Source organism: Microtus oregoni, unplaced genomic scaffold (genome assembly GCF_018167655.1).
Source record: "Microtus oregoni isolate MIOR12 unplaced genomic scaffold, Mior012 000090F_ref0000504, whole genome shotgun sequence".
NCBI lineage: Eukaryota > Metazoa > Chordata > Mammalia > Rodentia > Cricetidae > Microtus > Microtus oregoni.
In genome coordinates this window covers 3,237,762-3,260,896 of record NW_024544599.1, presented here as the reverse complement: position 1 = coordinate 3,260,896, position 23,135 = coordinate 3,237,762, and the positions used below count along the sequence as shown (strand labels likewise).

Genomic DNA, 23,135 nt, shown 5'->3' with positions numbered 1-23,135 from the left:
AGGATTGTCATGGTAGCATTAATGCCATGTGTATAAATACTACTTTATAAATTTTTAATTAGACTACCCAAGGTTGGGTATTTACATTGCATTCAAGTTTTCAACGTCATGATGTGATATCATTTATTTTCACACTGAAAATCTTTGTATGCGCTCCTCTATTATTTCTTTGGATAGCTGTAGAATTCAAATTTCTGGATTAAGGGGGCTATCCATTTAGCATATTCTTGACACATATAGGTATATTTGCCTTCCTAAAAAAATATTCATTTGTAACCCTATCATGTGTAAGTGATATTTATGTTTTTGGATATAGTTGTAAAAAGTGATGATCCATTCTAGATCTACCATTCTTTGCTAAGGAAATTTCTTTAAAATTCCCAAGTTCGCATTGCTAATACCAAGTAAGATTTTATATAGTGCACAAAATTTAGCTTAGACTTTCAAGATAATTGCTAGTTAGGATGATAATACATTTATTTGCCTCCAATCTTTAAAGATACACTTTTTAGCTTGCTAGAGTAAAACACAATGTGTCAAGGTATAGAGAAAAAATGTGGTCAAAACCAAACACACACCAAATATTCCAAGGTTGTCTGATGTGACCTATAAAAATACTCTTCTTCTTCTTCTTCTTCTTCTTCTTCTTCTTCTTCTTCTCCTTCTCCTTCTCCTTCCCCTTCCCCTTCCCCTTCCCCTTCCTCTTCCCCTTCCCCTTCCCCTTCCTCTTCTTCTCCCCCCCCCCGGCTGTTTTTTTTTTTTTTTTTTTTAATTTATTTATTTATTAAGGATTTCTGCCTCGTCCCCACAACCGCTTCCCATTTCCCTCCCCCTCCCCCGATCAATTCCCCCTCCCTCATCTGCTCGAAGAGCAATCAGGGTTCCCTGACCTGTGGGAAGCCCAAGGACTGCCCACCTCTATCCAGGTCTCGTAAGGTGAGCATCCAAACTGCCTAGGCTCCCACAAAGCCAGTACGTGCAGTAGGATCAAAAACCCACTGCAATTGTTCTTGAATTCTCAGTATTCCTCATTGTCCGCTATGTTCAGCTACTCCGGATTTATCCGATGTTTTTTCAGACCTAGGCCAGCTGGCCTTGGTGAGATCCCAATAGAACATCCCCATTGTCTTAGTGTGTGGGTGCACCCCTCGTGGTCCTGAGTTCCTTGCTCGTGCTCCGTCTCCTTCTGCTCCTGATTTGGACCTTGAGATTTCTGTCCGGTGCTCCCGTGTGGGTCTCTGTCTCTGTCTCCTTTCATCGCCTGATGAAGGTTAATATTCCTGAGGATGCCTATGTGTTTGTCTTTGGATTCACCTTCTTATTTAGCTTCTCTAGGAACATGAATTATAAGCTCAATGTCCTTTATTTATGGCTAGAAACCAAATATGAGTGAGTACATCCCATGTTCCTCTTTTTGGGTCTGGCTTACCTCACTCAGGATAGTGGTCATGCTCAACTTCCTTAGCGATCAGGGAAATGCAAATCAAGACAACTTTAAGATACCACCTTACACCTGTCAGAATGGCGAAAATAAAAAACACCAATGATAGCCTTTGCTGGAGAGGTTGTGGAGAAAGGGGTACACTCACCCATTGCTGGTGGGAATGCAAACTTGTGCAACCACTCTGGAAAGCAGTGTTTCGGTTTCTCAGGAAATTCGGGATCAACCTACCCCTGGATCCAGCAATACCACTCTTGGGAATATACCCAAGAGAGGCCCTATCATACAACAAAAGTATATGCTCAACTATGTTCATGGCAGCATTGTTTGTAATAGCCAGAACCTGGAAACAACCTAGATGCCCTTCAACGGAAGAATGGATGAAGAAAGTATGGAATATATACATATTAGAGTATTACTCAGCAGTAAAAAACAAGGACTTCTTGAATTTTGCATACAAATGGATGGAAATAGAAAACACTATCCTGAGTGAGGTAACCCCCCGGCTGTTTGTAAAGTACAGTTCTCTCTCACAAAGCCATGAATGGTGAAGCCGATAAGCTTAAAATTCAACTCCAGATCTAACTACCAGCAATGCAGTTTGATTATTTTTTCTTTCTACATTTAAACAATTTTTATGTCTAAATTTCCCTATTCCTCAATAAATATGGGTAGTAGGATAAAACATCATTTTTCCTGAATTAAATATCATACTTTGGGGTACCATAGCACTTTCAATTTTAATACATTTCCACATTTAAAAATATGCAATGCGCCTTAGTTTTGATTCCAGAAAATACTACTTTCAAATAATCTTGTTAAGCATTTATCTAAATAATCACTCTGAACACTATAGATGAATTAACCTGAAATAATTAAGATAAATGAAAGTAACTGTAGCTACACAAACATGTCCAATTTAATATCAGACAATACCAGATTTTAGTCAATGCTCTATTATCTCTTATCTGTGCTCCTAGGAAGCACAATTCTTGCTTTATGCTTAGATTAGTCCTGACTACAGCTCAGATTACTTTTCATGTTATTTTCGGTTGTTTTATAAAAAACGCCAAAAGCACATTTTGAGGTCTAAGTTAAAATTGCGGCTGGCTCCATTCCATGGGACTCTGCGGAAGATTTTACTGGGGATGAGAGCTGTGTTGTTCAACGTGTCAATCAAATCTTGTTTATGAAAAGAAGAAAAACGCAAATGTTACCAGGCATTTAACACTGTCCACCCACTCTATTCTCACACGCTTGTTTCCCTGAACGATCCTTACTCCCTTGGACACCACCATCGCAGGTCCTATAAAATCAGATTGAGTCTGAGAGTGTTTGCAGAATAGAGACCTCTGTTACGTTCTAGCCTGCTTGCAATCCTGGCACCTTGTTACAGTCTGAGCTTCGAACTTGAGTCCTAAAGTCTGTGCTCAGAAAGTGATGTGTGTGTGTGGGGGGGGTGTCAGGATCAAGGGCCCTCTAGGAATTAAAAACAAACAATTGAATGCCTTTTAGCAATGATTAACTCTACAAATGTTAGTGATTTTGGGCAGGCCCCTGTTCATTCTGGAAGAATGCTCCAAGCAAGTTGAAGCCCTGGGAATGTTGGTTTCCCTTCATACATATGTCTTTCCGGGGGTTGTTTCACAGGATCTTTGCAAGTTCTTTGATTTGGGGATAGATATAATTCTTCTGAGAATGACTATTTAAGATCTGTCTGCCTTTTGTGATTTATTGACACATAGCTTCTCTGGAGGGAGCTTTCTGAGGACTACGTTGATTGGCATGTCCTATAGGATGTGTTGATTGTGCTGTCTCACCTCTGTGAGCTTGGCTGCCCACGGTTTTCCCTCTCTACCTTTCTTCTTTAAAGAATCTGGCCTCCAGTTTACTTGTGTGTACATTGCTGCAAGCTTTAAGAGTAAGGGGACAGAGAAAATTATGCTGTTAGCCTTCGCTTTGGAGATTCCTTCTCTGTTCACAGGAAAGCACTGACAATGAAATTCATGGTCCTGTTACTGTCTGTGGTGTTTGCATTTGAATATTTTGGTTTGTATGATTGTCTTTACGTTTTAGAAATAGCATGAAGAATACAAAAAGCCAATACTTGGGAGTAGGAGTGGGGAAGAAAACAAACACATCAAATATATTTTCTTTCTCCATTTTCCTTGATTCCCCCTGTTTCCCTCCTTACACACATTATCAACTTTAAGGCTAGGTTTTCCTGCCTCCAGCAATGGTTGGCTCATGGAAAACTAATGTTAACAGAACTAGTGAAGGAAGGGATTCCATGGGGCTAGGATCTACTCTGTGTAGATACACAACACTATGGGCGGCCACCAAGTATTAATAAATACCTCTGTCCATTGTTTTGCCTAAGCGTGGTTTGATTTGGTTATGACTTGTGATAGCCAGCATTAGGACCTTGTCCCTGAGCACAGCATGTTTTAAAGACAGAAAAGGATTTTGAACAAGGTGAAACTGTTTTCATATAGAAAACTGTTCTCCCTTCTTATTGCTTAGTTTCTCCCCAGATTGTAAGCTCTCCTATGTTTGTGTGTTTGTGTTGTATGCTTTTTTTTTTTTTTGGACAGTCCTTGCAGTATGTGGCTTGTACACATAGTAAGGTTTCCATAGATGTTTGTTGATTAAAAGCAAACATTCAGAAATCTTAAAGGCAAAGTTGTGGAGGGAACAAGAGGCAGGCTACAGAGAGAGCAACAGTAGTCAAGGCAGAGAGGGAATTAAATCTAGAAACTGCCCGAGGAGCCAGGAAAACCCAAGGTTGGTGAGCAGCTAAAAATTTAAATTCTCTTAAAGAAAGAAAAAGAGTTGGACAAAAGAAGACATTTAATCTAAAGAGTTAATTAACCAAACGATAAGACTTCTAGAATATCCTTCTCAGTAGAGGTGTAATTCTGAAGCCTGAGAAACTAGTAGAAGACTAGAAACTTGTCCTACAAACTGTTTGAAGTTGACTTATGTATCAGAAGAAACATAAGGGCAGGAGAGCAGCCTGTCTTTGTTTATCAGCCGTGGAACGTCTTTATCCTCACATAGCCCCATTGTGAAGGGAGAGGATAGAACAGCTGCTCTGAGCATACCTTCAGCTTCATAGACCTGCTGATCTGATCATTTTTTTTTCAAAGTAGAAATAGGTGGCCCAAACAAAAAAACAATAAAACTGCTACAGTTCAGTGTGAGCAGGTTAAAATATCAAAACAGTAAACGCAGAGTGATCTAGTGCAAAGAACGTCTCTAAGAGGTGTGAATGGGATTTTCCAAAAGTCTGGTGAGTGCCTAACAAATGAAAGAATAGAAACCAACGTGTCGATTCCCATCCGGATGTCAGGATGGCTTGATAATAATTAATAACCATTGACTCCTTGTAGCCAAGTGGCCAATATTATTTCACAGTTGACTGTGTGGAGGGTAGAGCCAATGACCTTTGTCCTGAATTTTAATAGATTACTGAAGTTTTACATTAAGTAAAAATCTAATTGAGAAGAAAATTGGTGTTTCTTTGTGGGAGTGCAGGGTAAGGCTATGGATCGCATGGAGAGAATGTTCCCCAATGTTGTCTTTCCTGGTTTTCTTTCTTTTTTTTTTTTTGAGTTAGAAAATTTAATCTCTAATACTTCCCTGCTGTCTGGAGGGGACAGTTATAGCAGTGAATGTGTTCACCTAATTTAAGACGTCAAGGCTGTTGGCCATCGTGTCCTATTCACTGATGACAACATGTCTATTTCGTCACACTATTTAAATTCATCAGCAACTTGCTGTGGACATCAGAGCAGACAGACCCCTTTCACAGGGTCTGAAGTAAGCACCTGGCTGGTGGGCCTCTTGGTTTTTATTTTTTTCTTTCACTTCTCTGTTGGAGTAGCTGACTATAGAAACTGAGAGAAGTCACCACTATTTTTCATCTAAGGGGACAGACAATAAAGCACACACTAAATTAACCTCAGTGGAATAGGAATTTAAATGAATGGTGTTTTATAAATTATATTTAGATACAAGGGGAGGATTTTTTTTTTTTTTACATTACTGTCAAGCAAAAGAAATGAGCTGCTTTTTTTGAAAGTCTGCAAGGTTTGAGGTATTGTGAAAACCTATCTGTTTTCAAAGATACCCTGTGGATTTCTCGCTGTTGCTGGAAGGGTTAAGTCTGAACCCCCTTGTGTTATGGAGAGCTTTTCCTCTGTGTCCAGTGCTGGGAGTTTGTTATGTATTCAGTATGCAATGGCTAATAGAAACAGTTACACCTCCATTAGTCCACATTGTCTCAGGTACGGCCAAACAATACTAGTAAGCAAGGCTCCAGCCCTGAGTTTCTCTGCTGATAACATGTCAGTGTTTTCTCTTCATTCCCTGGACATTCTTGATTTCAAAAGCAAACTGCACAACCCAGGGCACTAGGGTTGGAATCCAGTGTTTATTCAAAAAGGCACCCTGAGGCAGAGAGGAAGAAAATGCTACATGTAAGGGGGAAAAGGAAAAAAAAAATAAAGTAAGGCAGCCAGCCGAGGGGCTAAGCTGTCTTAGGCATGGCAACAGCAACTGTATTTACTAACATTTGTTTTCTGGGATCCTGTGAGAGCAATGGAAAGAATCAGGAGCTAACCTAAGAGGAAAGGGTTTTGTGGCTTGCTCTCCTTATACGGAGCAGTAAACTGCAGTAACAGTTTTGGAGCCTGCATTGTCTACTGCCAAGGAGACAGCTGATTTTGGGTGGAGGAGTTTGTTTAAACCTAAACAAATGGGGCTATTTTGTTGACCAAACAAGAAAAAAAAAAAGAAAAAGAAAAGAAAAAAAAAGAAGCTGATTCGCTGCTTTTAAACACTCCCCCAACAGGGAAAAAAAATCTCATAAAAATGTATCATGTGAGACTCTTGCTTTAGTTCCAAGCTGAGTCTGGGTCCACTTGGAAAGCAGTTCTTAAAGAAAACACGTTTTAAGCAAGAGTGTAGTCACTCTGTCATGTAACAGGGGATCTTTGCTACTTGCTTATTTTGGATGTAAAATAAATAAATAAAAAAAAAGATTGAAAGAGATTTTAGTTATATGACCAGGGCTCCGGTTTAGAGTTGGTGGCATTCAAAGCTGGCTTTAGTCACAGTGTGATGCTCGAAACCTCTCAAAGGCCAAGTGTTTCCTTCCTTTCTTCTATTTTTTTTTTCTTTCCTCTAAGCGTTACTTCACTGAGGCAGAGGGCTGCCTTGGAGTGACGTCAGGAGTTTGAGCAGCAAGCTGCACAGGAGAAGGGAGGCTGGGTGAGTGACAGCCCAGCCTACTTTTTAATAGCTTTGTCATGTGACTGGGGACTGTAGTAAGACAGGTGCCTTCAGTTCACTCTCAGTAAGGGGCTGGTTGCCTGCATGAGTGTGTGCTGTGTGTTAGAGTGGATTGGAGTTGAAAAAGCTTGACTGGCGTCTCTCAGGAGCTGGATGGCTTGGGACATGTGCAGCCAAGACTCTGTATGGAGTGACATAGAGGTGAGCTGGGGCTGGGCATTGCAGGACCGGAGCTTCCCTCAGATGCAATGATTCCTGGAGGGGGATGGGCTAGGGTAAAGGAGGGGACTTAGAAAGCAGCCCGGCGGGAGCTTTTGCAGGGGGAATCTCCATCTTATCTTAACTCCAATAAGTTTGCTATTTTAAGGTGGCTCGGAGATGCCTTGAGCAAATCAAAGCCTAGCTGCTGTCATCAGTATCTGTAGCAGTTAGAAACTCTCTCCATGTGCCTTTGGCTCTGTTTCTGCTCATATGCAATATTTATGCTCTAAGATATTGATATGAATCAGGAGCTGAAGTCTTTCCAGTGTTGAGTGGCCTGCTTGGGGAAATGCCATTTCTATTTATAAGAAAATGAAGATAAACATTGGAATGGATGTGTTCAAAGAGAGTCCGTTTTGACTCTCATCGGGAATTTTATTTTCCGCCCTCCTCTGTTTATTAAGCAGAGAACTTACAAGATCCCAAATAATCCTGCTGGGGCTGAGCTAGATGGCTTTTCCCACAGAACACAAAACGACGGTGCTGTTTCCTTTAAAACACTTGTGTGTGGCTGAAAGGGTTGGCTAGCGAGTTAAAAAAAAAAATCCCAGCCTTAAGAGAGTAAGGCTTTCTGTTTGCTTCACTGGCGAGAAACCGAATGGTTAAATTTCTCTGTACCACGGAGAGCTGCCTGAAGCTGGGAGAGAATGGAGTTTATGCAGACCGTGTGTGTGGAGCTACTCACTGCTTGTGTAAAAATAGACCGCAATACATCAATTCCACAGTCTCTGCTGGCTACAATTCATACAGGGGAGGAAAAAACACAAGCAGCTTCCTCGGAATCTCCGGAGTCTAGCTGGGGACAGAGGACCTCGGCGTGTTTGCATTCAGTACAATGGAATGTTCTCGGAAAGTTTGGGCAAGTTGGAAAACAAGTGAAACTTTTGTGGACTCTGGTGAGATGGACCCGAATTGAATTGCGCGGAGGATCGGAGCTGCTAACTAACAATGGTGCTTCCTCCCGGTAGCGGGGGCACGTAGGGTAAGGGGGAGGGTCAAGTGCCACACGTGATTTGATTAAATAAGATGTCCGTGTGGTGCAGCGATACACATCTAAAGTGAAAATGATTTTGGCGAGGCCGCCTGCGAATACATTTTTCCTATCTAGCCAGGCGTGTCCTGGGTTCTTAACTCTTTGCTGGGTTTGCAGATGTTGGCTCCGTTTGCCATCTCCTGGCTTTGGCAGATCGGATTTGCGGGTTATAATTATTCTTATCTTGTTGTGATTTCTTGGTAAGGCGGAATTGATATGGATAATTCATGTGTCCTGTGGCTATCGGGAGTCTGAGTTCTAAATGGCTTCAAAGTCCTAATTGCTGGAGTAGCCAGAGTATCCCGTGGGTGGTTGTCTGGCTGGCACCGTGGGTCTCCTCGATCCACTTTCATTTCTGCGGCTTGTGTGTTCCTGATGCTGCTCAGAGACTGAGGAGCTGATCTAAAGGGAATGTAGAAGCTTTGCCTCCATGGTCAGAATTCCTGCAGTTGTTTGCGAATAAGCTCCTTAGTCATTTACAACTACCGCTTTAAGTTTGTTTGCTTGTTTTCCTTACTGAGGAGGGAATTCGGGCTCTGTGGCCAGCCTTAGATTGAGTCTTGGGTCAGCTGTGACTGGGCAGTCACATAGTAGACAGCCAGCTGCTAGAAACCTGTGCCGTGGCTCTGGGAATCACCCTTGCCTGTCGAAATATGACAAGCAGCAGGTAGCGTGGGCAGCTTTCATTTTTTGAATCATTAATGTTTGCTGTTATCTTAAAACCTATTATGCCCTTCTGCACATAATGACAGGACAGTGCATTGGTTAATAAAAGCCCAAATCACCAGACCTACCCAGAGTCCCTGGTGTTTCGCAGCTTAGTGGGGGTGATGTACAAAAAGGTTACTAAGATGGCTAGAGACTGTTCACATGACACACTTCCTTAAGACTGTCGTTTTTTACTGCCTCTCTCTCAATCCCTCCTCCCATCTCAACTCGTGTTTTTTATCAGAAGTTAAGATTTTTTTTATTAATATCATTAATGCCGCAGAGTCCACTCTCTCTCTTTAAAATTTACCACCAATGGCACCAAAACCTCTGAAAGGTTAATGGAGAATTATACTTAATTATAATGAATCATTATCATCCACGCAGTTAAGCTAATTTATTGTCTGCTCCTTAGCTAAGGGAAAAGTCTGTTGGGGTGAAATAACATACCATAATTAGCCTTTTGCGGTTAGTGACTGCTTCAGCCTCTTAAATCTTACTGTAAAACAAAGGCTACAGTTGTGAAATTGCTGCCACAGTGGCGGAGTGGCAGGAGAATATGTGTGGGATCTCGCAAGGCACACCTGTTACAGATGTATAGGGGCGCCATCAATGGCTGCATGTCGGAGAAGGGCAGTTCCTGGCCTCAGCCTGCGAAGCCTGGCATTGTCCAAGTCCAGATATGAATTAGTAACAGGAGCAATGGCTTCGACGGATGTGTTTTAGATTAGTGGGACAAGGCCACATTCAGAAGCCTTGATTTGATCAGGATGTCAACATTGGCAAAGCACAAATACTCTTTTGAGCCATAATGTAAGAATAAGCATGAGCAGTATGTGAGAGACGTAGAGGGAAGGAGAAAAAGGGGGCGGGAACCCAAGAAAAGGGAATACTAAAACAGCAAACTGATTCTATCTGTTCGATAGTTGTCAGAAGCTATATCCACATATATTTATACACACATACACACATATATTCTTGGAAGTTAAAGGGTCTTTAGACTAGTTTTGCTTAGAGAGAGCAGTTAAAGAGAGATGGCAAGAAGCTGTCTCCCAGCAAGTCAGTGTGACAATTTACCATTCGCAAACAGGCTTTCCGTGTGCTCTGACATGGGAGTCGCAGCTGTAGGTGGATCAGGCTGTCTTCTGCCTCAGTTTTCATCTGGATGCTCTCTGGTTGGGTGCTTCAGTATTTTAAATGGATCCTCCACCCATGACATCCTGTGTGGTTTTCTACACTGCTGACAAAGTTTTCCCCTTGTCTCTGCACTGATGGTGTTGAGGAAGAGTTAAGGAAAAGGGGTTGTGATCTGAGGGTACATAGTGTGGGTAAGACAGAGTCTCGGGCATGTTACAGCCATAACCAGACACTCATACTGTTCCAACCCAAGATTTGCTCCTTTCAGACTGGCTTCTGCTTACAAACCTAGCCAGGTTTTCTGACCTGTAGATTTGGGCTGACTCAGATAGTAGAAAGAAAAGCCCAACAAGATGAGAATGAAGACTCTTTGTTCGTTTGTTTGTTTGTCATTTTTTTTTTTTGGCGGCAGTTTTTTTTTTTCTTGGTGTGGCCATGTGCCTGCCTTTGGGGGTCTTCTGGGGCCTGGTGGTCTTCTTCAGAAACTGCAGTGATCTGCATCCTCTGTCTTCCCTCTCCTCCCCTGCTGATCCCCTTACCCCGAGTTTGCTCCCCAGCATCTGGCTTCAGACGGTGCTGCTGCACTTGACCCGTGTCAGCCAGTCTGCCAGCGATGACAGGGGTGTCCCCCAAATCAAATCTGAACAAAACTCATTTGATTCAAAACCTAAATGTCAGGGGAGTTCATCAGCCTTATGTCCCCCTGCTGCCTGGATGGGAACCTCTGAATCACTCTGCGACCTTGGAAAATAAAGGCACGGGGCCTTCTTTATCTCTGCCTGTGAGGGCTTGGATTCAGGCAGATGGCTAGTGAGAGGATGAAGTTGTGGTGACTCTGCTGTCATTAGATCCCCATAGTAAGCATTTTCGTCACTCTTTAGAGCACCCAGGCTTGGTTCAACAACTAATTAGCCAATAAAATATAGGAGACCATCTAATTGGTAAGGGGTTCTGATTTCCTCAGAAGGCAATAGGTCAGGAGTATGACTTTCTCAACCCTGAAAAAGGTTACAAAAATAGCCTTCCTGAAAAGCATTTAAACTTTTCAGTGTACTATATATAATCTTTTTATGTCTCAATACAAATTCAATCATTTTAAAGTCACCACAACTGTACTTTTGACATACTAAAATAAAACAGAAAGTATAATACCATGAAATACAAAATATAGTACTATGATACAGTACTTTCATTTTTCTCTTTTAGATAACAGGTGATCCCAATCCCCTGCCCCCCCGCCACACACACACCTTGCAAAGTATTCCCTTTGAAGGCTATAAAGGTCACATCAAAAAATCACATGCATTTTGTTCTTTAACTCAAGGAACTTGCATTTGACCTGTTAAGGATGGAGTCAGGGAACTCATAAAAAGCCAAGTGAGAGTAAATGATTTAAATAACAATTCAAGAGGGCCATAGATGAGTCAGGGGACTTGCATCATTAGTTGCTAAATGAATGGTATGGATTATAATACTTCAAGGGAGTGGGCACAGAGGAAGTTTTCCTAGTCTAATTCTTGAGTTCTGTTATCTCAGTGAACAGTTGTTCATAGGAATATTCATTACATTTGATGGTGATCCCAAGGTACAAAGCCACTTGAATACTTCTCTCAAACCAGTCCTCTGATAAGGACAGAATAAAATCATGTGCATAGCTAACTATAAGAAGGTTTGAAACCCACTGACTTTAGCTATCCTGGAGGTAGGAATACATCCTGTTGGTTTCTAACTGGAAGACTCAAGGAAACCTTCATGCAAACATGGTAATTAGTTTGGGTCTGGGGTTAGAATTTGGATGGGGGAAATACTCCTGGTGAGCTAAGAGAGTAAAGAATGGAAGGTGTTTCCCTTGGCGATTAAAGACCAGAGGCCAGCTTGGCGCTGTGGCTGAATTAACTGGACTTAATTCCTATCACGTGCCTTTGCTGTGTAGAGAACACCTGCTGTTAGTAACCATCATCTTCTCTTTGCTGCCTCCCACAGTGTGCTGCTCTGGTTGGTGAGGACCAGCCTCTTTGCCCAGATCTTCCCGAACTTGACCTCTCTGAACTCGATGTGAATGACTTGGACACAGACAGTTTTCTGGGTGGACTGAAGTGGTGCAGCGACCAATCAGAAATCATATCCAACCAGTACAACAATGAGCCCGCAAATATATTTGAGGTAAGTGTCTCCTCTGGAGAACTTAGCTTCTCATTGACCTTGGCCTGTGCCGAACTGATGTGGTGCCAGGCCTGGACATGGATGTGCTCTTACATGGTTGCCAGTAGGAAATTTATCATCACAGCTAGAGGGTTTCTATGTTATGGAAAGACAATGTTTGGAAAATAGTGCTTTGTAGAATTAAGGCACTAAGGACTGAGAACAGAGTGGGTTAGACTGTGTTGAAATACAAGGGGTTGTGAAAGCTTTAGGGACAAGGCCGAGAAAGGTGTGAAGTTGTTGACTCCCTTCTGTTCCCACGGAAAGGGACCTCATAGCAAATATTGCATAACAGGAATGAGTACAAAAGAAGGCATTTCTTTTTCACGAAGGGGTTAATGTCTCTCGCCGTTTGTTTTACCTTGTAGGTGAACAGTTTTGATTATTGCTATTATATTATTGCTTCATACCCCTAATTTTCTCGCATGATGGAAAATTTCTAAACTCAAAAAAAAATCTACTATGTACTTATAAATTAGTCAAAATTCATTTACCTTTCAGTAGTGAGAATTACCTCCCAGACTCTAGATGCCTATTATGAGCCTACCCTATAATAAAGAATGTTAATCTACTCCTATTAAAGTGTTACTCAGAGAAACGAGGTTCACTCTCACAAGATCGGGACTCATTGACTTGAAAATAAATCGTTTCTTATAGTGATAAGCATTCAGGGAGTACTGTGACAGGTGAATTGGGTGCAAATTGCCAAATCAACTAATTTGCGACATCAAAATCGGCATCAGTATCACCACCGTCTAACTGTTTTGGAGTCCCTCTGTGCCAGGCTGCACACAAGACTCCTGTTAGACACTGGTCAGTATATTATTGGCTGTCTTCCCATTTATCCAATTAGAATCTCCATTCTTCAAGAGAGCACTTTTTTTTTTTGTTTTTGTTTTTCGAGACAGGGTTTCTCTGTGGTTTTGGAGCCTGTCCTGGAACTAGCTCTTGTAGACCAGGCTGGTCTCGAACTCACAGAGATCCGCCTGCCTCTGCCTCCCGAGTGCTGAGATTAAAGGCGTGCGCCACCACCACTCGGCTCATTTTATTTTTTTAATAATAATTCAGTTTTCTACCACCGAGTGCATAGGTGGCACTGAACAAATAAATGATTGTTGAATGTGTGCATGATGAAAATGGTAATGTCCATGAGCAACAATTAGCAACAATGATAGCTACTATTTTGGAACCTTCCTGCTTTCTGTATGCCATTACACACACACATACATACACACACACAGACATCCTTCAAAACAACCTTTTCTTTTCATATATTATTCCATATATTTCCACATATATGTATATATTCTTATTTTACACATGCAGGCACTGAATTTCAAAGAAAGTTAAGTCATTTCACCAAAATCACCCCGTTGACAAATAGGGAACCTAACATTGAATTTCTAAATGGATCTGATTTCAAAGTCTATATCATTGACAAAAATAGGGAGACAGTGATTCTTGGGTGACAACCATCCTTTGCAATGATGTATCAAGCTGCTTCTTTGCTCAATATACTTAAAAATAGAACAGAATGTTTCCCTTTTGTGTTGGCCTGTGTGGAGGCACTGGGTGACTGGTGAAGCTGAGGTGCCTGTCAGTTCTATGGATAGCTACGACTCTCTTACATGCCTGGGATGTTACGTGGGTCTTAAGAGAAAGCTTCAGGTGGGGAACTTAGGGCCAGGGAGTGAGCAAGGAGGAGGAGACACTGAAACTGTGGTTGCTTATACTTTCCCAGGCTTCTCAGCTCGGTCTCGGAAAGTTCACGTAAGGACGTGGCTGGTTAGAACTGGTGAATGGAGCGTCCCTCCGCCAGCACACCTGTCCGGCTGCAGGCCCATTCCATGGCGTGCAGCACTAAACTAACTGTTCTTTTAAAACACGTCCGTCTCTATGGACGTCTTGTCTCGTGACCAGCTATGGCTGTTCCACACTGGGTGAATGCCACACATTTTGTAGATGGTGGTTTGGGGATAACTGGAAGGTGGGGGTAGGCAATGTGGTAATCATTACCTCCCAGGGAGGCTGATTTCAGAACTTTCCCCATGACCTTCTGTCCCCATATTTTATGTTGTGGAATCTGCGCGGGGACTTCTCATTTCTAGCTTCAGGAGTTTTGGCTCGGCAGTCAGTCAGTTGTCTATATATAGATGCTTAATCTATGCTACAACACTCTTTTTGTTTCCCTATATAACTTCCTACACAGATAGATTTGTTCGCAATGCTCCAAAATACATGGTTCATTTAATTTAATCTCTCATTAGGTCACTTTAAAGCAGTGGTTCTAAGCTAAAGGCAATTTTGTACCTCCAGGGGACATCTGACAGTGTCTGGAAGTCTGTTTGATGGCGAAGAGTAGGTAGCAAGGTGTTACCACTGGTATTTAGTAGGTGGAGACCAGGAATGACACTAAACACCCTATAATGTGTAGAACAGCCGATTGTAAAAGAGAGCTGTTTGGTCATTGGTGCCGAGCTTGAGAGGCCCTGGTCGTATTAATATTGTTGTTGTTGTTGTTGTTGTTATTGTTACTTGAATCACTAAAAGTCCACTTTATGAAATATGTACACATGATTTGGTCTGATTTCTGAAATGAAATATAGTGCAGTGTTGGATATATGAAGAATAAGACTCTAGGGAAAATTACAGAGCTATCTGGGCCTCAGGGTTCATGTGCTAGGTATTCTCTTAGGGACAGAGGATAAGAGTGGCTTTTTGACAGAGGCTCGTAGCAGTCCTCTGTGATGTCACAGGATCCCTTCTTCTTTGTCTTATGTGGCAACCCTGTCACCATCAGCCGCAGAGTCACGAGTACTGTCACCACGTGTGCTGATGCCTTCCCTCTTTGTCCTCCAGGGTTTAACTCCTACACATCCCTCCCATGACGGGATCAAAAGTGAACATTAGTGAAATTCTACAATTGAGTTGTTCCATATTCAGGGACAGAGTTCCCTTTGCCTGGACTGTAGCCTCGTGGCCCTTTGCCAAAGGAGCTTTTCACAAGAGCTGTTTCCCAGGGCTACCAACTCCCGTGGACTTTCCTCCCCTTCTCCTGATCCTCGGAACCCTGCCTCATCACATTTGAGGAGGCCTTGGCCTTGAGCAAGCCAAACAGTCACGGCTCTGCCTGGGCAGATCTGTCCACTGTAAGCATTATTATGTACCTCTGCCTCACAGAATACACTAAGCTCTTCAGGAGTTAAACATCCCCTCCCCCCCACTCAAGTCGCACCCTGATGACATGCCCAAAAACTAGCAGCAGAGTTCTCAATTGTAATCAAAGCAGAACGTGAGGTTTAGGCTGAGATGTTGGTGCAGCAGAGTCATGGTGGGAGGCTGAGTGCTGGGAGTGTGGAGTGTCCACTTCCTTTCAGTCTCTAGCATACCATACGTGCACGTCTTTAGATTTTGCTCAACATCACTAACATAGAAGAAGGAATTCCAGTGAAAGCATGGCGTTGAAAGGCTGGGGGATGGCTCAGGGGATAAGGTACTTGCTGCAGAAGCGTGAGAACCTGAATCTGGATCCTCAACACCGTGTCAGAAGGCAAGCATGGGAGTACCTGCCTGTGGCAGTGCTTGGGAGGCAGAGACAAGAAGCTCCCAGGAGCCTGCTAGCCTGTCAGGCTAGTCAGCTGGTCAGCTCTAGGTTTGGTGGGAGATCTTGTGCCAACACTAAGGTGGAAATTGATTAGGGTAACACCTGATATCAACTTCTGGTCTCCATGTAAATGTGCATAGGCACCTGCATACACACACACACACACACACACACACACACACACACACACTGCACAAATACCTTATGCAAACATGCATATTTCCACACACTCGCAATTTATGAAAGAATAGATTCTACCTGTGACGACAGCTATGACAACATATCATTGGTTGAGTCATTCACTGGCCACAAATTAACTCGTGTTTGCAACACCCCCTACTTGGATGTGTAACTGCTGGAGACCTGGTATAATCCAGAGGCCACTTTGGGAAACAGGGCATGGAGCCTATAAGGACAGCCTCCAGTGCCTGATCCATGTGTAAGGAAAACAGGATGCTGTCTCGGAACAGACTGGGAGCAAGATTTATGTTTTAGAATATTGCAACGTGGCTTCCTTCCCTGGTTGCCTTTGTACATTGTGTGGTGGAGAATAAAGGCGTGCCTTTATAGCACAGTGTTGTATAAAGATGGTTGGTATGGGGTTCATTTAATTAGCGCCCGGGCCTTTCTGGGTCACTGTGAGCCACCTTGTGTGTGCTTCATTTTAATACCTGACTTCATGCCTCCATGATACGGGTGAATAGATGCCTTTCATTCATTCATCTGCTTCGTCTGAATGCAGCTACCTAGGGTTCCTTAGAACACTGGTATGTGGGAATGCCGTGTCTGGAGGTCATTGCTTGCAGCCTATGCTAATGGAGAACACCCAGTAGCTGCAGCCAGCACTCAGGCTTGGTACTGACTGCAACTTACAGTGAGGTTCGAGGTTCTGAACTAGTGTAGGTGAAGTGTGATGTGAGTGGTGGCTCCTTATTGTCTGTGTGGAAGGTGATCTCCTGTCTGCTGCCAAGGATGTGTGTGATGGAAGCTCTCACAATACTTATCATCCTGATAGGAGCATAGAGGACTTAAATAATTCTTTTTGTAGTTTTCTATTTATATTCTAACATTTTCAATAACACGTATATATTATGTATATATCAAAAACTTAAAATAAACCTATATTGGTAAATTCAGCAGACCCTTAGCATTACAAAAGGATCTGCTGGTTATCTTCACTGAAGTTCTCCCAGCTTAAAACTGAGGAGAAAGTCAATACCTATAGAACTAAAAAAGAATCTCTCTTTATTTTCTAAGGAAATTTAAATCTAGTTTGGGTGATCAAATGTGGAAATATAAAACAATTAGTCAACAATACAAGGCTACAGGTATACATATATGTGTGTCTGTGTGCAAATGTATGTATACTTTTATATATTAACAAATGAAAAATAATGCAGGATTATATAACCATGTATATGTATATGTGTATAATAAGATTATCTAGCACATATAGTCATACATATATATATACCCATATATATGTGTATGTGTGCAACTAGCAAACATTGCATGACCATGTATGTAAGGAAAAGAAGCCTGAGCTTAATTCTAGGACTTAAAAATCCCATCAATCCCTGAACTTGCTTCAAGCTCAGTACTTGAATACTTGCCCATCTCAACCTGGAAAACTCTGCCCCTAAGGAACCCTGTAGAAGCTTTCCTGCCACTCAGTTCTTTGTTGCTTCTCACTGGAGTAGAGGCAACCACCTCCTGTGTTTTTCCCAATAAATCTCTTGTATGAGGTTTGTTATGTGGTGTGATTTTTGTGGTGTTCCTTGAATTCCAACCTCTAGGCTACCTTTTCCCTCAGAGCTGTAATACATACAATGTTTACTTGTGTGTGTGTGTGTGTGTGTTTGTGTGTGCGTTGTGTCTGTGTGCATTTCTAAGGAAGAAAACAGCAGAGTAGATTCATCAAGGCTAGTGCAAGAATGAGAGAAAGGTTTTTAGGGTGTAGGGTTTAGGGAGCAGGGAGGCTAAGAGTTTGGTTCATTCAAAATAGCATAGAGACTCATGGGAAGCTGTGGTGTAAGTTTAGATGCAGAATAGCTGCACTATTATGGGAGCCCATGTTGCATTGGGAAGTATTCACAAGTTTGCATGATAGAAACTAATGTCCCATTGTAGACCAGTGTGATGGAGGTGGTATCAAAGAGAATCATGCTGGTAGAGGCAACAAGGAAGTAGGCAGAATCTAGAGAGCCTGTGTGCAATGCTAGGGCAAGGGAGGGACGGGGTTAGAGGGATAACATCCAGGAAAAGACTCAACCTTGCAGAAAAATTCCATCGGCCCTGACAATGTGAGTTATATATAGAAGGAGGCGACAAGTAATGTTGACTTGAACACATTCCAAAGGGAATCGGGTCTTCATGTGAACCTCTCCTGACCACGTGACTGCTCACTCTTGCAAATTGAAGTACTTCATTAGACTTGGAAATCATTTTATAAAGAGTGCTCCATCTCCCTGTTGTCTCAAGCAGACCATTTTTACCCTAACCAACAAATTTACATGATGTCTGATTTTACTCTCTTGTCTTTTGGGTGGACATTTTGAATCCTTTTATGGCAATGAGTTCCTGTCTCTGGCTGTGACAGTGACCAGGAAGACTATTCTATGAATGGTCAACCTCTTGGAATTTTAACAAAACAAAGTATGTAAGAAAAAAATTATACTCATTTAATCATCAAGAGAATAAATTCTCTTTGTTGTGTAGAGAGAGTGAATTCATTTACAATAATCACTTTTTAAAGATTTCTAGGATTACCAATTTGCAATCAATAAATGTTTGCCATTTAAATTAAATTTATTACCCACAACCAGATTTTTTGCCACACTTTGTAATGACACTTTCAGAGAGCATAGACTTCAAGTAAGAAAATAATAGCTATTTAAGTGGGGAGATAATTGGCTGTAACACAAGAACATTGAGGAATGTTGAAGCTCCCGGAGACGTATGGAGTATTTTAAAAATTTATGTTGTACTTATCTTTGCATTTGTAGTCTGCCACAAAATTTCAAATTCTGAGCATAAATCAGTTAGATGTTCGTCTTGGAGACTCACAAATCAGAAACCAACGATGGGATCCAGCCTGTGTGCTGTTGCTGTTGCATCTGCAACTGCGATTATCAGCTTATCCTGCAGAGACCAACTGGGGTTGAGCCTGTGTATGCGTGTGTGCGTGTGTGTGCGTGTGTGTGTGTGTGTGTGTGTGTGTTCATTTATGCACCTTAGGTAAATGCTATTTTAGACTTCTTGGCTTGATAACATCTGGCTTATCTAGGGAACATCTGGTTTATCACCCTATTTTCTCCCTGCCATTATGCTGACCACTGGAAAAATATGGCTTAGGAGTTCTGCCCCACAGGGCCGTGTCTTTTGGCATCCACCCTTGCTAATAAATAGCAAGCCACAGGATGCAGGTTGCATGGCCAGGGGTTTAGCACATACTTCCTCGGTTGTGGGTCTGGTTAATGAAGATGGTAGTTACCAGGGTTGAGGCTGGCTGCTCTTCATCATGAGAGCCACTCCAGTTCCTAGCCCTTTGGAGTTTGTAAAGTAGTAATCTATATGTTTAATTAAGCACACTGATTTTTTTTATTGCTCACTCATTTTCTTTGGCAGGGCTTGAGATTGAATGTAGGGTCTCCTGCTTGCAAGGCAAGTACTCTGCCAACTTAAGCCCGGTCCTCATCCTTAACTTTAGATAGTAGTAGTTAGAATGTGTGTGTGTGTGTGTGTGTGTGTGTGCGAGAGAGAGAGAGAGAGAGAGAGAGAGAGAGAGAGATATTTGGGAAGGAGGTTAAAAGACATTTCATGTCAGACACTCTGTGTGCTCTAGGAAGTAAGGGAGCCATTTGTTTGTCTTGGTGCTTTCTGGTTTCCCAGAATCTCAAGTGAGTTATTTAAAGATAAACATTCCTCTGCTTGGATATGTATAGTGATTAGAAAGAAAGGAAAGAAGGAAGGAGGGAAGGAGGGAGGGAGGAGAGAGAGAGAGAGAGAGAGAGAGAGAGAGAGAGAGAGAGAAAGGTAAGTGGAGACCCAGATTAACAGGAAGAAAATCCTGAAGTTGAATCAGTTGACTCTCTGTGTTACTTCAAAGCTATCCATCCAGGTTAAAGCAAACACTCCTCTGGGTTCTGTATTGGGCAAACAGTCCTTATGTACAGCACCTGGGTGCTGTGTGGTAACCTCATACATATGCTGTGTGTGTTTGTCCATGGACATCTAGCTAGGTGTGCTGTCATAGAAGTTCAGCCCAGCAGATGGCTCACCTCGGTGTGAGAGGAACCCACAAAGCAGATACAATGATGAACATTATCACATTGTTAAGCCAAGAGCCAAATTGTTCCTGCACGGTTCCTTGTCCCAGACTTCACATTTTTAACAAGGTTAATTTGTCCCTATAATTATGCACCTATTCTTTTAGTAATGAAAACTTTTATTGTGGGTTTAATAAAATGAATTGCCGGTGATATGAAACAATTCTGGAAGGCCCAGTTTTATCTTCTTCCTTAACCTCTCAAGCCTCCTTTTAAGATTGCGCCCTGTGAGATTCAGGTGGAAGGCAAAACCGGAGACCTCATTTTGCTGTCAAAGATGCTGATTTGTAAGTAGGCAGGGTGAGTGCAAGGGACAGCCGAAAGACCAGACCGCCACAATAAGATGCAGTGCAGGGCTTACGCTTGACAAGGACACAATATCTCAAAGCAAAAGCTACTTCTTATCCTTGAAACCAGTTGTCCCCAAATGACCATAGGTGATACTTCGACGCCTTCTTTTTCCCAAAATGTCAGAGTAGTCACACGGTTTCAGGTCCTAAAGATAACAGTGTGTGTACCTGCCCTTCTCCATTCCTACGGCAAATTACCCATTCAAGGTTCACAACCAGATGGATTAATGAATTACCAGATCTTGGGGAAAATATCTCGGCCTGGCTTTTACACACAGCTTTCTCTTTCCCTCTCCCTTTAGTCTTGTGACTGGAGTTATCACCTCTACAACCAGAGCTCTGTAGAACTTTTCCCTTGGAAATACCTTCTGTAAGCATCTTCCCCACTTTCTATTCTTTCTCAACTTCTCTTCGCAGGCAGCTGTTTAAAGAGGCAACAGCGCAGCCAGGTTGGTCGGCAGGGATGAGAGAGATAACTCAGTGACCAAATCTTTGGTAACCAAGGGCTTTCCTGATGCCAAATATGCACCGTTTTCTGTCCTCTGCTCAGCCTTGGGAGTGAGTTCTGTAGGGTTCCTCGTTCAATGCGTATAGCCGGAGCTCTGAACTTTGCGGAAAAACCCCAGAGCTACTTGCAAAGTGCTGGTGCTTGGTGAATACTAAATTACATGTAGGAAATCGTCTACAGTACCAGTTACTCTTCATTGTTATTCTTGACACAGACACCTAAATCAGAGAACAGTAACATTTCAGAGATTATGCAAGCAGTTTGGGTACGTTCCAACACCATAATAGGATCAGAATTTTAAGGCCTTTTGTATTATTACCAATAGTCGCTTTAGTTTCTACTGCAGTGTACTTTGTAGGGAATTACAGCTTTTACTAAAAAGATTAAAATGCTATTATGCAAATGATTGCAGTATGTTATTATGTTTACAAATTAACATCCATGGCTCAACACACAAATTAACTAACTATTCTATCTGTGTTATTAAGGATTTAATAAAGTAACTTAATAAAAATGGGTAGCCAGGAACACTTAATAAGAAACAATTGTAATTTAACACACACAACTAGAGTCTGGTGTTTAATGTTCTAGGTGAGATAATAGTAAAATCCAGTTGAGCAGAGGCTTTAGAAAAACCACTGCTGTGTGAATGGTGGAGATGTTTGCTTGAGATGCTGATGAGCAAGAACTAAATAGCTTTAGGCTACAATATACAGTGGGCAGCATATCAATAAATCTAAGCAAAGCACACAAAACATCTTCTATTAAAAAGTAGTTCATTGAAATGATAATTGCCCTCTGTTCCATGTCTGATATGTTCCACGCTCCCAGAGAATACTTACATTATTCTAAAATGGAGCTCAGAGCACATTTTGCTGTGGTGACTGGGACTTAGCTGCAGAATAGCACCGTGTGATAAAAGAGGAAAAAGCAAGCCTTGGACTAAGATGGCTTTACAAACAGGCTGCAAATGGCTATTCCTGGCTGTTCATGAGAGATCATAAAAGCCAGCAGATAAGAGCTGCCAAGGTCCCTGAGAAATGAATGTGCGTGATTATGTTATCTCTCACTTTGGATTTACTAGATGGGCCGACAGAACCTACACTGTGGCCCCGCAGGAAAAGTAGGAAGAGATGCAGATTTTGGATGGTAAATTTTGTCAGGATGGCTTTAAATTCCAAAACAATATAAAGTATTTTTTATATGAAAATGTTCTGATATAACTCAACACCAAAGGCAATGGATTATATGTAATGAAAATTTATATTAAAGATGATTCTAAAATATCTTACTTTAAAGAAACATGGCTCAAGAGAGACCTAGGATTCCAGTGTCTGAATCCCCCATAGAACTCATGCTAAGAGATAGAGGGTATTTAAAATCAAGCAAACTGACAGGCAAGAGGCCCAAGGACTCAATTCACAGTTCAAATATTTTGAATTTGCTTCCCCCCTCATCAAGGATGAGGATGACTTCAACGTCTACAAACAGTTACCTGTTTAGATGTAGCTGCTGAGAGTTACCAATCCGACATTCTGAGAGGGGAAGAGCTAGATGCACTCAGGGAGTGCGCAGGCAGGGAAGCAGCCACAAAGTTGGCCAAGGTTCGTCTAATTTATTTTGTTCCAAATAGCACCTCTGTTGTTGCTGGGAAACTACTTATGCAAATTTTTTGATATCTAGCTTTAGCAAGGTGCCTGGTTCCTTCATTTCCCTCCACATTAGGATAAACTGTGTTGTTCTTCACGATTCCAAATTTGTCCTTGTGGAAGTGAACACTTGCAAGCTGGTTGAAGCTCCCTAAGAGGAAGCAAGCAAAGGGAGGAGGAGAAGGAAAGGGGGGGGGGGGAGGGAGAAAAGAAGAAAAAAAAAAACCCACCTGACCGAAAACCAGTTGCTGTGACAGCTCATGAGTTGATGGCGTGTGGCCTTGCCCTGTTCCCAGGCACCTGATCAAGAAAGTAGTACAATCCTGTTATGCAGGCATTCCGGAAATCTTGCCAACATTCACCTGACATGACCAGGGTTTAAAGTCCTTGAGGTAACTTTATGAAACAGGATGGAACACGGTTCTGGTGGATATGGGTGCTATACACTCACATTCTTTTATTTTATAAAGAGGAGGTGAGGGTGATGGGGGGGGGGCGCTCAGATCCTTGCCACAGAAGGGTGGTAAAATAATTAGTCCGGCAGACAAGTGTCTTGGACTGTGTTTAAAGAGAGCTTTAAGGACACAGTGTTCCCAACACTCACATATCTAAATACAAG

General features: G+C 42.1%; 1 protein-coding gene across 3 annotated transcripts in view; it reads left to right on the top strand.

The window, feature by feature from the left end:
• Positions 1 to 23,135, top strand: part of Ppargc1a (PPARG coactivator 1 alpha) — a 633,817-nt gene that overhangs the window by 530,395 nt on the left and 80,287 nt on the right. The window contains exons 1-2 of one of the 3 annotated variants that reach the window (XM_041643753.1): positions 6,790 to 6,937; positions 11,859 to 12,038. In XM_041643753.1, the coding sequence (XP_041499687.1) occupies positions 6,890 to 6,937; positions 11,859 to 12,038 (228 nt within the window). In that variant the 5' untranslated portion in view covers positions 6,790 to 6,889. Of the gene's footprint in view, positions 1 to 6,789; positions 6,938 to 7,659; positions 7,894 to 11,858; positions 12,039 to 23,135 lie in introns of those variants that run through there. The other 2 variants (XM_041643752.1, XM_041643754.1) reach the window with 2 other exon arrangements.